This window comes from Patiria miniata, unplaced genomic scaffold (genome assembly GCF_015706575.1).
Source record: "Patiria miniata isolate m_02_andy unplaced genomic scaffold, ASM1570657v1 HiC_scaffold_16, whole genome shotgun sequence".
Taxonomy (NCBI): Eukaryota; Metazoa; Echinodermata; class Asteroidea; order Valvatida; family Asterinidae; genus Patiria; species Patiria miniata.
Window position 1 is genome coordinate 6,029,281 of NW_024037054.1, and position 14,898 is coordinate 6,044,178.

A 14,898-nucleotide genomic window follows, 5' to 3' on the forward strand; every position below is an offset into this window, starting at 1 on the left:
TTTTGGAAACAAATAAAATGACAACATATTGATAATTATAAACAAAATATATTGCAAATGTTCAAATTAAAAACAGGAGACGGACGGGAAACAGGAGGCGGGCAAGGACGACAAACTTTTTTTTTTACTTGGCCTTACGTTTAAAAGGTCTAGGAGTAACTCAGAGAATAAACAGTCGTCGTCGATCATTGACCCAAGGCTTGATTAATCAAGAATGCAGTCCATCAGCCTAGTTCCCTAGAAATAGGATTTAAAATGTTTGTCAGTGCATGATCGTCATAATTTAGATGCAATATTGGTGAATACAATAATTGTATCTTTCAATTCAGGATCCTCGGAAGATATAGCAAAGTTGGTTCACTGTGGTACTGACCAAGCGTGTTTTAAGCCAGTTTATGAGAAAGACGAAAAACAAATTTATCGTCATGTGAGCATTGCTTCTACCAGGGTTTTTTCCCCGGTAAATCAATTTCAGTACATTATTATGTTATTTATGATGATGATTATTATTAGGCTTACTTTAGTTCGTACTTTATCATGAATGAATAAAAAAAATGTCTGCGAGTCTGTGCATTATGTGTAATTTGTCAATATAATTAATGGTAGTGCTACAAACCTGGCATGCAGAAGACGCCTGATGATATGAACAAGCTCTGTGATTGTACTAGTCGTAAAACGAAAACACCAAATATTGAGATAGATGTATCTGCATGAGCGTATCCAGCAGGCGGGGTGGGGAGGGGGAACAGGTCACCCCGACAACATTGTTATTTTTAAAGAGGAAAAAGATGGCAGTTGCAAAGCACCGTACTACCGGTCCTAGTAATACATGTAGTAACCCACCTCTTGCAATTTGTAGTTTCCGCAAACTGTTTACACAAAAATAAAAAATTGCCCATCCCCCCACCAAACCATCCCCACCCCCATAGAAAATGGATGCGCTATTAGGCCAAAAAAAAAGTCTCCGGTTTCTGGTATGCGCGCGCGTCGCCGTAGCCATGCGCGTCGGCAAAATGAAAAAGGTTTTTTTTTCAATGAAAGATGATGTCTCAAAACCGCCAAACTCACTGGTTTGACTGGAATCCTGCTGCTGCACAATTTTAACGTCTTTTTAGATGGGGTTATGATCGAGAATGAGCTTTATGTGGCCTCTCTGGACTCCCATATAATTGCACTTAGTTTAGTCGGGCACCATTTGCAGCCATCAGCCGACATTTGAAGCAAAAGAAATCAGGGGAAAAAAAAAAGCCGCGTCGCCGCACAACTTTTGGGGCAAGCTCCATACCAGAAACCGGAGACTTTTTTTTGGCCTTACATCTGTTTAAAAAACATGCAAGAAATCGTATTCCTGAGAGCTGCAGTGACTACAAACTCGAATTGAGTATTGTACGTTAATCCTTCTCTAAAGCCACCCGGCAACTGACTCCCACTTTTCTCAGAGTGACGTTGTGCGTCCCATTCTCGGTCCCCGCATCAGTTTGTTCATGGCCCGCTTGACGTGCGCGGTGGCGCCGTGGGCCTTGCGTTGCGCCCTCTCGTGTTTCTCGTCCGCCCTCTTGTGTTTCCACTCCCTGAAGGCGTTGTGGAAGAGTTCCGCCACGTTCCAGATCTGCCTGCCGTCCCTGGCCGAGATTTCGCAGTACGGGTAGCCCAGGTCCTCGGCCAGTTTCCTGCCCTCGGACTCCGTGACGGTTCTGATGGGAGATGGAGATGGGAGACGATTAGTGGTTGGGACAGTTTATGAAGAAGCAGCAGTTTCTTGTCAAGGCCGCGGAAGAGGAGGGGGGGACTATAGCTTGACAAATTCGAAACTCTCAGGGGTGGGGTAGTAGCTGGTCGCCATTTGACTATAGGGTACTGCAGCGTATGAATGCAAGTATCTTCGATTTTGCCCACTGCTGCCCCCCCCCCACCCACCCCGATACCTGCCCATGTATATACGGTACTCTAGAAAGCCAAGTCATTTTGACCTGCAAAAGTGTCGCTTTGACCCTGAAAGCATAAGACAAAATAATGTGACCCATTGTGGTACAATGAGGAATATCCCCCAAAACCTTTGAGTAATCGACGCCTGAAGCCGGATATGCTAGAAAAATCACGCCAAAATTGATGGGTTTTTTTAGTTGGTATTTTTGATTAGCCAAGGTTTCCAAGATTCACACTATGCATTTTAGTTGTAGGAAAAAAATACCGCCAAAAGAGGACAAACTGAAGAATGTTTTCCACTGCCGTTGGCGGCGCAATGCGTGTCTTTTTTTCCGAAATGAGGTCGGCAAAGTTCGGCGCGACACTGTTGAAGTTCCTGCGCCATATCTTTGGAATAAATTAAGCTACAAAAGTGCCATGGCATGGCACTTGGCAAATAACGCACTGAAACCGCTTGGACTCCGCACCTCATTTCTTTACGTAGGTCATTCTTGTTGGCCACCAGGATGACGGGCAAGGAACTCGTGGTCTTGAGGGCGTTCTCCACATCTCGTTTGATGTTCGAGATTTCCTCGAAGCTTCGCCGGTCTGATATGGAGTAGATGAAGAGGAAAGCATCGCCCCAGAGGGCGTAAGCATTGCGGTGGCCGTGCTTGTCCTGAAAACAAAATCGTGCAGTTGCATGAAAATGATAACATAAAATGAGGGTCATGTCTTTTTTCACATTTTGTGATTCGCGAGAACCCATCTTCTACCCAAGTGAGGGCGCCGGTGACTTCCAATTCACTAAGTTCTCCAGGGTGGGTTCTGTTCATCCGCCACCCTGGAGTTAATAACAATATTGTTCGATGCGGTATGCTGCCAACAATACTTTGCGTTTCATTCACGTTTTGCGAATAATATGGCGTCGCCAGCGCCCTTGGAAAGAGCGGGAAAAGACCTTATTCACGAGGAAGCCGTTTTCGATCTTGTTCCCTGAATCTATTTTATATATTGTAAACTGTTGAATGGGATGGCGCCAGACTGTTAATGAGTGGAGCGCATTCCAAGCCTTTCTTTCACTTTGTTTTAAATGTGGCTTAAAACATTAGGGTATGTTTACTCACAATTTTCAAACCATTCATCAGAGAAGACTGGTATTAATGTGTAATTAACTTTCATTTCATTGCTTTCATTTCCACTCGCAAGTTCCAAAAATAAAGAACTTACCTCGCTTTCAAATTTAATATGACCGTCTCGTGAATAAAGTCTTTGATAGTTTTGATAACTTTTGATTGGATTATTGTCACAAATCTTTATCACAGGAATCGGAAGAAGGAGAAATCAAATGGAACGACTTGACATGACAGGGTTTGGGAGACCGGTTTCGCTCATCGGAAGAAAGTTAGGAGCTCTACAACTCAAGGGTTTGATAGCCAGAAATTGGTTATTGGTTTGGCCGATGTACTCACGTGACCGGCAGTGTCTAAAATTTCCATGACAACGTCTTCGCCATCAACGGCTGCATGATATCTGCACAGGTATTCTGCGATTTAAAACGAAATAGATTTCGGGCAAACGAGTCAAATATTAAAACGATCTTGGGCCTAATTTTTTCGATGACTTAATATTATGCTAATAATCCTATACAAATGACGGTCATGATCGTTGCTCGGGAATGTATGGCGTGGCATTGACAATGATGAACAATTAGTACAATTTTATTGTCTTGTAAAGAAAATTCGAGACAGGGTATTGCTTACCTAGTGTAGGATCGTATTCACCAATGAAACGCCTCGTTACATACCGCACCATAAGAGCTGTGAATGAATAAGAATGCAGTGAGTTTTTCACTTTTATCCCATTGTGATATACATGTTGTTCGGGATTAGAAGATGAGATTTCTCGACTGATTGTTACCTCGACTGAAAATACACATTTTGTGTCATATTTAACCTTATTTTCAATTTTTGTGTTGCTGTTTCAAAGGTTTTGGTGCCTTTGTGGTTTTTATGCTAATGAAAATTTACATAGTCATGAACAAAAGTGTGATGTCATTTGAGTCGGAAACCTCAATGTTACAGCTATTTCAGCACCAAAAGATGCCAGAATTTTAGATTTTCTGCTGTCATCATTTTTTTCTTTGGTGATTCGTCAGTGTTGCGTCAGTGGCTAACCACTACCCCACCCCTTATATGAAAATTCCGGATCCGCCGATGCATTGATCCCGTTTGCGGCGATGATTGTAAAGAAAGATCCTGTGCGTTATATACATTGAAAGGAGAAATGAGGAACACAGGGTGATGATGCGTTGGCTTAAGGATGACGAGGGGGAAGACTACAATTCACCTGTTTTGCCGACGCCTGGTGAGCCGAGCAGCACGACGCGGAACGACAGGGAAGATGGCGGGGGAGACGAGTGAGAGTTCTCCGGCAGCGGAGTCGACGAGAACGTGGTCGACCGGCGAGTTCTGGTCAGACTCATCGAAACGCAGAATAGTCAAATATCACTGCAGAGATTATTTCTTCTTCTTCAAGAAGACACCTTTCTTGAAGTGACGGTGTCGCCTTGGTCGCTATTTCTGGTCCATGGTCAGTGGAAGCTCTCGTCCCATTTGAGTAAAATGTGATAACAGACATCCATGATCCAAAATGGTCAGCAATAAAGTTGGATGGCTTAATCAAAGACTGAAATTGTGTCCAGCAAGCGAACGCATTCGGCTCCACACCGCACAGTGTCATAAACTGTCACAGTCTCATGAATGCCAATACAGGTATAAAACAGAGCTGGCTCTCGGTACACGTTCCGTGTTTTAATCATGTCTCGACAACTGATCCTCACCGGCTAGTACCTTGAAAGACACAGTCCGGGGGCGGGAGCCGCGATTTGCCCGCAGAGCTTCCCGCTAACACTCCACCGATCTGTCAGGAGGAGGCAACAGAGTAAATTGTACAGCATTATCCATTTATCCTGTCACAGTACGTATTTGTTATTCGATATCAATCACCCAGACCGCGAATACCGAAATATCACGTTTATTTATAAAGCTCTCTGCGCCCAAGACAAATACCAAACGATACTAACATTTGGATATAATATTTATAGGTGTGCCGGGAATGTTTATAAATACCTCCATGGTGAGACAGCTGTGGAGAAATGAACTCAATAATTCCAACAAATCAAAATGGCAGATATCATTTCACCAGTATACCTTTTTCAAATAATCCCCCAGAGTACGGTGTGTCCCATACCTGTCAATTTAAACGTTGCCCGTCGTAATTCTGCTTGTTCGTTGCAGAAGTGAAGTTTTTTGGTATAATATCTGTATGTTTTGTGGCATCGTTTGGTTGGTTTATAGCCGCACAGCTTATCCCGTCAGATAACATTGTTACCATAAAAGATCACAATTATATATTGTGATTTACATGTGATAATAACTTTATCATACATAATTATTTACTGGAATGGGAGTCGTTGACCTTAAAATGAAATTGCTGAACAGTTTTATAAATAATGTTCCGTACCCCGTCTGTACACCTAAAAGTGTAAAAACGATTTCGCAAATCTTGCATGTAACGAATTCTAGTTCAAGTATGCCAAGTGCTTGGCAATTTTTAAGAACCTCGGTTTGTGCCAAATCTGCCCATCTTTAATATCAACAAAGAGAGAAACATTTTCATTTTTGCCCTCACCGTTCAAACAAACACTCACATTCTCGGCATTTTCATCCCTGCACTTCGGGTCAAGGGGTCAAACCAATTTCTCATCTTTTCTCTTTCCATTTTTTAAAGGGAATATACAACATTTGCAAACAACGAAAAATAAAACTATCAAGTTTTTGCGAAATACCTTAACAGGATGTTGGTAAATGAAAGTCTAAAGCATCCTGTAAAATTATGGCACCTGGTATACTGTCATTTTCAAGAAAAGTGGTATTTTTGTATCAATTTCCAACGCTGATCGGCCGATCAGCGTTGGAAACAACTGGCTTTTTATCAAATACTGGCCCCAATTGACCATTGCACTTGTTTGCAATCGATTACAAACCTATAAACGGGTACGAGCCAGCTAGACTGGTTCCCTGACCTTACAATTCCCCCAATGTATGTAAACTGCTCTGTTTCTTCTTATATGGAGTCAGGGAACCAGACTACAGGAAAATGATCGTTTTTCTTGGTTTTTATAGCATTTTCGAACCCAAAACCTCCAAAAAGTTAGTGTAACTATATTTGCTTTATATTTCCGACCCCCCAATTCCACCCATTTCTGAAAATTACAGCAAAAGCAAATGATGTATATTCCCTTTAAACCCACGAACCAGGGCAGTGAACGGAAAGTTTACAATCACCTCGACTTTCTGGAATGGCCGAGGGATGAAACGGCTCTGTTTTTTTTCTCCGTGGATAGCCAGCCACTCGTTCCGTGTCTCCAACTCTCCGTGTGTTTATCGTGGTTCAAGTTGCATGGCAAGTGAAGTTCAAGGAATTGTCAATTTGTCTCCTCAAAACTGTTTACCAATGTTGATATTGCAACTAGAATCGTGTCGTCTCTAACATTATACAAACCGGCTTCTTATTCATTGTTATTGAAATGAATAAACGTAGAGAGTAGTTCTTGGTTTCAATGATGGCTTTATTCAACGCATAAACAATAATAATAAAAAATAAAAAAATCAGAGGACACTCAAATTTCGTTTGATTGTTATTTTGAAACATAATTTCGGATAATAAATCACCCCTAGATTCAGTGTTAGGGTTGGGTTGAGTTGGTTTGGGTTGATTTGGGTTTGGTTTGTTTGGGTTGGGTTGGGTTGGGAGGTTTTGATGTAGCTAAAGAAACTAAATTTCGGATAATAAATCACCCCTAGATTCAGTGTGTGGGTTGGGTTGAGTTTGTCTGGGTTGGGTTGGGTTGGGTTGGGTTGGGTTGGATTGGGTTGGGTTGGGTTGGGACGCGTTGGGTTGGGTTGGGTTGGGTTGGGTTGGGTTGGGTTGGGTTGGGTTGGGTTGGGTTGGGTTGGGTTGGGTTGGGTTGTGTGGGTTGGGGTGAGTTTGTCTGGGTTGAGTTGAGTTGGGTTGGGTTGGGTTGGGTTGGGTTGGGTTGGGTTGGGTTGGGTTGGGTTGGGTTGGGTTGGGTTGGGTTAGGTTAGGTTAGCTCGGGTTGGGTTGGGTTGGGGTGGGATGTTATAGGCTACTGCATTAATTTCAGGCAACTTGCTGCAAAATTTACTTTAATTAAGATTTTAAATAAATGAGAGGGACTATAGCTTGTTTTTTTTAAAAGTGACCCGCGGTTGTGTATTACATTCACTAATAGGCATGCTAACACAATGAAAGCAAACAAGTGCGACAACATTGAATAAAAACCTCTGTTATGGGGACTTATTAGATCGCAAAAAATATTTACGGCCACACAATTATAAAGCCCAACAACAATATGAATGGCATATCTGCTTCATCAGTCTCATCTTAATCGGATTAACCTTGTAATTTAAAACCAGGCAAAGGGGTATAATAGACAAATAATTGGTCTTGTTAAATTGAGGCCGGCCTCTAAATCAACACATCTGTCTGCAAGTAAACGTCGTTATGTAATCTATGTATACACGTTTAATTTACAATGTAAGCAAAGTCACGCGTTCGAGTGCGTGATGAGGTTTGTTTACGGCGATTTAGGTATATAATAGGTTAAGTGATAATGTGGGTTTGATAATAATCTTAAATTGTGACTAGTCTTTAAGCTTTGCTTAACGAGAACAAATTAGGAGTAGCCCACAATACCAAAACAAGTGTGTGGTTCTGAGAACGAGAGAAAGTTATGATGCTGACTGACGTTATATGAGGGTCTTCATCATGAGAAATCATAAAACAAAAATAATTAGACGAGATTTAGATTTAAAATGTTCTCCATTTTTTTCTGCATATCCACTCATTCGTGCATGCATGGTAGTCAGTGAAAGTTGTAACTTTACTCATATTTCGAAAAAGCATGTGTCACCTTGTATACCCTCTGAAAGACGCAAAAAGATATTACGCAGCGTCAAAACAAACTAAAAGGAAGTATATGATTACCATCTCGAATCATTTATGTATTGAATTGAACCTCATTATATTATTATGTTTTCTGGTGACAAAATTGAAGTGCAATGCTCGTATACATCTGTCAGAGAATGAATGACACCGGAGTTAAAAACAGTTTAATAAAAATACATATAGTATAAAATGAAAAGACAAAGTATTCCGCTAGTGGCTCGTTGGGCTCATAAGTTTGGCCGAGAGTCCTGTCAAAATAACGGTATAGTGAATCCCAATCCAGTTTAAGTTTTAATAATTTTTGACAAAATCCGGTGTACAAACATAGTTCATGCAGTTTTTAGCAAATTCATCTATTCGCCAAGGAATCAAGCCCCCCCCCACCCCCAATATGACACTTTATCAATTAGCTGCAGTATAATAAAGAATCATCGGAACTTACCGTCAAAATTGTTGAAAGTCTGCTTCAATATCCGTTGTCTGTTGCATGTCTGTTGCCGCTGTCTGCTTTACCGAACCTGGCGGGTGATTTTCAGTCGGACACAGAATGCAGCAAATCAGCAGGATATCGCTTTGCTTTATGTAAATTAATCATACACTTTCTTCCCGATACGATGTGGACATCCTTCACTGTACATGGCCATCACCTTATTGGTCGTGGTCGAAACAAACTCCGTCTTCGGTCTCAAAGCACTAACAGCCTACCCAAGCTTTATTACTGCACTGTTTCCCTACTCTTGACTATGTATGTAGTAATGATTGAGTTATCACCGGCGCAGATCACTGACCCCTGCTGGACTTACTGCTATACACATTCTAATTGGCAAATGCGCGCCTTGAAGCAACTGATCCGCCATCTTGGATCCCCAAAACGTCACTCCGGGAAGTACATGTAGCCATGTACATGTATGTACATCGTTCTGCTGTTGATTTTATTTTTAACTGAAAAAAAACCCAAGGAATAGTTTTACCAAAAAGACCCATATTATTCGAATTTTAACCGCCTTAATTATGAACATAAATTATAATACCAATTACGCGTATCAAAATAAAAACCCTTGCAACGCCGGCGTCCAGACGGCGCAAGTGTCATTACCGTAAAATATATATGGGTTCAAATTAAAAAGTCAAGTGTATTGATGAACGAAGGCTCCCCGTTTTATTGCAGGAGAATGAACGAAAATTGGCTACTGCTATCTCTAATTATCTTTCACATAGCACGGTGACAATTTAAGTAGGCAACCTGAGCAGTAGTCCGAGTATCATCCATTATCCACGGAGCATTAAGGTCTAGACTACCCGAGCTGCGGCCATAAAACAAAACCTGCAGCCCTGTCTCTTGCACTTGATGTTCAAACTTCATAATCAACCGAGGACCATTAACATTCTCCAGATCATAATAATGTACACCGTGACATTTAACGAAACCCATCATTATCCACCAGACACATGCACAAGAATGATCCAAGCTGGTTGCATGTTCTCCTAGCATACTCGGCTGATCGCGGGCAAAATATGCTAGCGATCCCCGGGAAAATAAACAAGGCATCAGCATGCTGATTTATTCGTACTTCGCCATCACATGAACGACGTACAAAACTACAAAACCCAAACAAGGCGGGGAAAATCTCTGCCTATCCTAACGGCACCCGACGGTTCGCGGTAACATCATTCACGTACGTCATCAAAAGGGATTATCATTTTGATGCTTAGGCAGGCCACTGAGTGAAAACGGTAAAATCAATACGTGATGAAGCCGCAACTTTTATCATTCATGTGTTAATAATTGTGAATGATATATTTCGCATACTTACATGTGCATGAACTCCGGCATGTATGTTAAACGTCACCGCTGTTACAAAACTGTACTGTACTGTACCAAAATACCAAATACATTTTTGTTTTGGCCTCTGCCGCCCTCTTCTGGTGAGACTGAGAGAGCTTCATTGAAAAGTTTACTTCTTTAAACATTTTTTTTTTAAATTTCATGCTTTTCCGGACAACTGAGGGCGCTGTTGCTGTGGAAGAAGCTGTTCAGTTTTAAACTGGGGTTTCTGTTCAAATTGTAAACCCAAAATGTGCTAATTGAAAACATCTTATCACCAAAGAAAAGTAAATATACGACAGCAAAATATCCAACATTTTAGCAACTTTTTGTGTTAAAAATAGTTGAGGTAACATTGAGGTTTCTGCCCGTTGTGACATCACAGTTTTGTTCATGAATATGAAAATTGTATTAGCAAAAAGGGCCCATGCAATGATATTCTTCAAAATGCAACCCATGAAAATGCATCTTGGGAGCCCATTTAACATTATTTTCAATTTTCGTTTACCATATTAAAGGTATTTTGCTGCCTTTGGGTTTTTTTAATGGTGATGAAATTTGCGTATTTATGAGCAAAAGTGTGATGTCATTTCAGCCAGAAACTTCCATGTTAATACGTCTATTTCAGCACCAAAAGTTGGCAGAGGTTTTAATATTTTGCTGTGGTAAATTTTCTTTTCTTTGGTGATTCGTTGTTGTGTTAGTACGCCAGTGACCAAACAGAAAACCCCCAAACTGAACAGTGTCTTCCTGAAATGACATCACAGCAACAGCGCCCTCCGTTGTCCGATAAGCATGGAATTGTTTTTAATGTTTAAAGAAGTTTACTTTTCAACAATATTAACCAAAAAGGAATGTCAAGTAGTTTCCACACATTTTCAGAAGAGTAGAAAGTTGCACAAAATGTGTTCCTAAAAAAACTTCATATCAGGAACCCCATAACGAAGCAAAGCCTCTATAAGGCCGAATAAAAAAAACCCATGTTTCTCGTCCAGGTTTTTGAAAAAAAGGAGGAAGAGGGGCTTTTAATTTTTCATTTTTTACTTTTTTCAAGATGGCCGCCAGTTTAATAATTTCCTGCAACCGTTGGTATTTCCACTGTTCAAAGACACTTTTAAAATGAAAGACAAGTTGGACAAGAGAACTGAACATATTTACAGTGTCATTTCGAGTTGTATTGGTCTACAATTAAGTGTTTTAGATGCATTTGCTTTAACCGTGGACTTTTTCGGTGTTTTTTTACTGCATTTTCAAAAAATAAAAAATAATTAAAAAAATCCAGGCGGCCTCCAAAAAGGAAGCGGGCGGGGACGAGAAACATGATTTTTTTTTACTTCGCCTAATAATTCGTCTTCACGAAGGGATGTGGTCATATTTCAGCAATTTTAAATGTCAACACTTAGGAATTCTTCCAACGCTCAATGCTGCAATAAATCATTCTCCACGCCAAAACAAACCGTTCACTAATCCTGCATAAGTTCATTGACACAGTTTACCAAGTAAACTATAACATTTCAAACTTTACAAACAAAAATATTAAATTTCCACGAAAATAAGTGGACAACACCCGTGACGTCAATCCGATGCATCAACTTTAATCATTTCCCTCTTCGTAATGACACTAGAAATAATAAGCAAAACTTAAATTAGCATGACTGCGTATAATAATACTTCTTTGTATCAAAACGCTCTTTTTTGTGGTTAGTAAAATTATAAATTATTAAAGGAAATGCGTGTAAATAAGAAATGCTTGCATACAAAGCTTTTTTTTTTTAAATACCACAATTATATAACAAATGTAGCGTGGTATACGTTTACTAATAATCATGACATCAAAATCATCAGAACAAAACAATCGTACATCTGACAGGAAAACAACATTTGTACTAACAGCCAAAAAAAACCAGTCTTTTGTCTTCTTCAGAAATCATGTAAAATCTACAATCTATTTACCCTTTTTAAATCTCAGGGCATATTCCAATTGATATTTAAACTAAACCAAAGTAATAAATTAATTTTTTAATAAACCATATTTTAATAACCAATGCATTTCAATTTGAGTTTTCAAAATTCAAAAGAAATCTATACGTAAGCCGATCAGAGACCGTTTTGCCTAGGAAAAAAAATTGATAATCTGTGTAACACTTCAAAATTCATTCTACTTGAACATGTATAAAAAAATAATTAGAAAAATAATTAGTGACGAGTTTTACAGGACACCCACCACTACATGGAAAATCACAAGGTGATGCAAAAAGAAGGAAACCCACTTTTGACAGGAATTTTAACCTACTTACCTAACTTATTTGAACTGGTTTTTTTTATAATGTAGTGAAGTATAGCTCTTCAACCATACGTGGTGAAAAAATCTTTTAAAAAATCGCAAGAAGAGTGTTATTATGCTAATTTGATTACAAGTCACCAAAATCACTGTTGTCCATGTGTAAGTCTAGCGTAGTATTTTTTTTGTCTTCAAATCAAGCTCCGGAGCTCAGTCAAGCGGATGGAATAAAGCCGTCCGTGGACATACAAGTTTGGCACATGAAATTTTAAACTACCATATCTCAGAGACAAAATAGGCATTTGCAATCATGTTTTCGTCACTTATGTTTAAAGATCAATAGTTTAACACCATGAAACTGAATTTCTGAAATATGCTCAACAACTAGGTGAAAATTCATGTCAAAAGTGGGCTTATTATTTTTTTGGCACCACCCTGTACTGTGCAAAAAGTTGCGACCAGCTCAGCAAAAAAGTCATACAAATTTCATGTACTCATTGTATAAGATGAAGCAGTCGTAATAAGTCATTATTTGGTACATCACGGAACTACCTTTTTAACTACTCTAAGGACAGGCGTGTATGTAAACATGACACGAAAATTTAAAGGCTTAGTATTTTTACTATTACTTTTTGAGAAAGTGACCTTGAAGAAAATAGGCAAATCTTGGAAATTGCAAAGACAGCACCTAATTTTTTCATCGAAAATTTGTTCATAGAAACTATTATCTGTGGATAAAAATGGCATTACACAAACGATTGAAAGAAAACGATTCTAACATTTGATGCCCTCTTCACTTCAAAACACAATTTCATGAAATGAAACCTTAACCCTTAAAATAAGTCAAGCGACTGTTTTTAACGGTTAAGTGCTCCCAGCCTACATAAAGCAGGATTGACTGGCTGTGACTGTTTATGTCACTTGATACAGCTGTGCTTTGACTGTAGGTGATTGATAAGACAGCTGTGCCCACCAGTTTCCTGCTTTTGTCTGTTGACTGAATTTGACTAGTCAGAGTGTTGCTTGAAATATGATCTGAGTGTTGGTGACTAGCCTGTGTAAAATGCAAGGCAGGGAAAGTGGATGGAATTTTTGACTGTTTGTGACTGTTCAAACAGAAGGAGGGTTGATGTTTTAAGTCCTTTTAAACACAGCAGTTTTCCCTTTACTTATGTATCACTGTAATAATATTCCACTTTCTAGTATACACCAACAGAGGTCGTTGCAAATGAACATTACTTCAAACCTGTAAGAATCAGACAATCCTTGTGCCAAATTTCAGCCAATTTCTTTTCAGGTGGAGCTCAATGTGACTGATAGTTAAAAGTGCTTAACAAATAAAATCTACTTAGCCTGAAAAAAAAAACCCACTAGTGATACATGTATATTTCTAACCATTTGCTTAAGACTTATAAGCGACTGGAATCATGCACGACCACAACCAGATGTACAATGTTTGAAAAATAGTCTATAGACGTATCCTGGCCTGCGATCACTGAGCACACTCACGACGCCCCCTTCAATGGACAAACCATTGTTCACACGGATGGTCTGAAGTTCTGAACAATAGCTAGCACAACGCTCTCGCCATTGAAGGGGGCCTCGCCACTGATAGCGGGCCCGGATTGGTCAAAACTTGAAGCTAACAATCAAATTTGGAGTACGTCCAACAAAACGAGTCTGAGGCACATTTTTATCTCTGCACCAAAATAAATTAAAAAAAAAAATCAAAATCAGCTTAAGTAGATCTTCACTGATTGTTATTTCACTTGTCATACAAAGAAGGCGATCATTATTTCGAGAAACTTCCTTGATATTTCACATACTAAACATGATGGTGGATGACCATTTATATTCAAATCTACTTCAAATGATTCATTTTATTAGATTGGTTAACATACAGTTTATAAATGTTGATACTGTGTAATGTTTTACCACTAAACTCATTTGTAGTTACTGTGAATATTATTAATTAATTAAAACTGCTGATGGGAAATTCCCCTATGCACCCCCCCTCCCTGTAGCACCGCCACTGTATAGCGCCCTCTATTGTTTACATACAGAGTCAAAACGTTAGCACAATATTATTAGTCCGAAAATCCCAAAAATTGAGCTGTTACTGAAAACATGCAACACACGAAAGTAGACTGGCGAATGAAACAACCAGTCCAACAACCCTTTAGACTGCATCAATCGTGTCAAAAGAAACGTCTGGTACCTAGTTTTATTTCCACACATTCTTTATAGTCATGCCACCAGACTAACAAAGGTTCAATCTTTTCAAAAAGTCGGACATGTACCAGTCTATTCTCAGGCTTCAAATTTATATCATTTGGCTTCACTCTCAATATTGAAGGTAAGTCTGCTTTAAAACTTGAATTGAGACATCAAAACTTGGCTGGTAAAATACTGAGGATTGGTCTTTGCCTCGTGAAAATTTTGGAGAATTTTGTAAGCTTTAGAGTGAGTAAAGTTGGCCTGATTTTATTTTGTGTGTTTTTCAGCACTCCAGGTCCCAGTCTGGTAGTACGATAGGGGTCCGCTCATAAGTCCGACGCCTCAAAAGGCCGATGCCTCATAAATCCAACAAAATCGCATTCCCAAACCCAATAAAGGCCCATAAGTCCGACGCCTCATAGGTCTGACGCCTCATAGGTCCGACACCTCAAAGGTCCGACGCCTCATAAGTCCGACAAAATCGCATCCCCCAACCAAATTAAGGCCCATAAGTCCGACACCTCATAGGTCCGACGCCTCATAGGTCCGACGCCTCATAGGTCCGACGCCTCATAGGTCCGACGCCTCATAGCTCCGACGCCTCATAGCTCGAACGCCTCATAGGTCCAACGCCTCG

At 39.8% G+C, this 14,898-nt stretch overlaps 1 protein-coding gene across 2 annotated transcripts; it reads right to left on the minus strand.

Moving 5' to 3' along the window:
* Window positions 1–1,363: 1,363 nt before the first annotated feature.
* LOC119722773 (ras-related and estrogen-regulated growth inhibitor-like) lies at window positions 1,364–8,757 on the minus strand. 2 transcript variants are annotated; one of them, XM_038193080.1, is made up of 6 exons: window positions 8,381–8,757; window positions 4,255–4,827; window positions 3,669–3,725; window positions 3,378–3,451; window positions 2,394–2,584; window positions 1,364–1,694 (listed from the first exon to the last, which is right to left on the minus strand). In XM_038193080.1, exons 2-6 carry the CDS (start codon window positions 4,388–4,390, stop codon window positions 1,436–1,438), a joined length of 717 nt encoding a protein of 238 aa, XP_038049008.1. In that variant the 5' UTR covers window positions 4,391–4,827; window positions 8,381–8,757; the 3' UTR covers window positions 1,364–1,435. The 2 variants fall into 2 exon arrangements, with proteins under 2 accessions (XP_038049008.1, XP_038049009.1); XM_038193081.1 differs by lacking the exon at window positions 8,381–8,757 and having other exon boundaries at window positions 4,255–5,095.
* Between the last annotated feature and the right edge of the window lie 6,141 nt (window positions 8,758–14,898).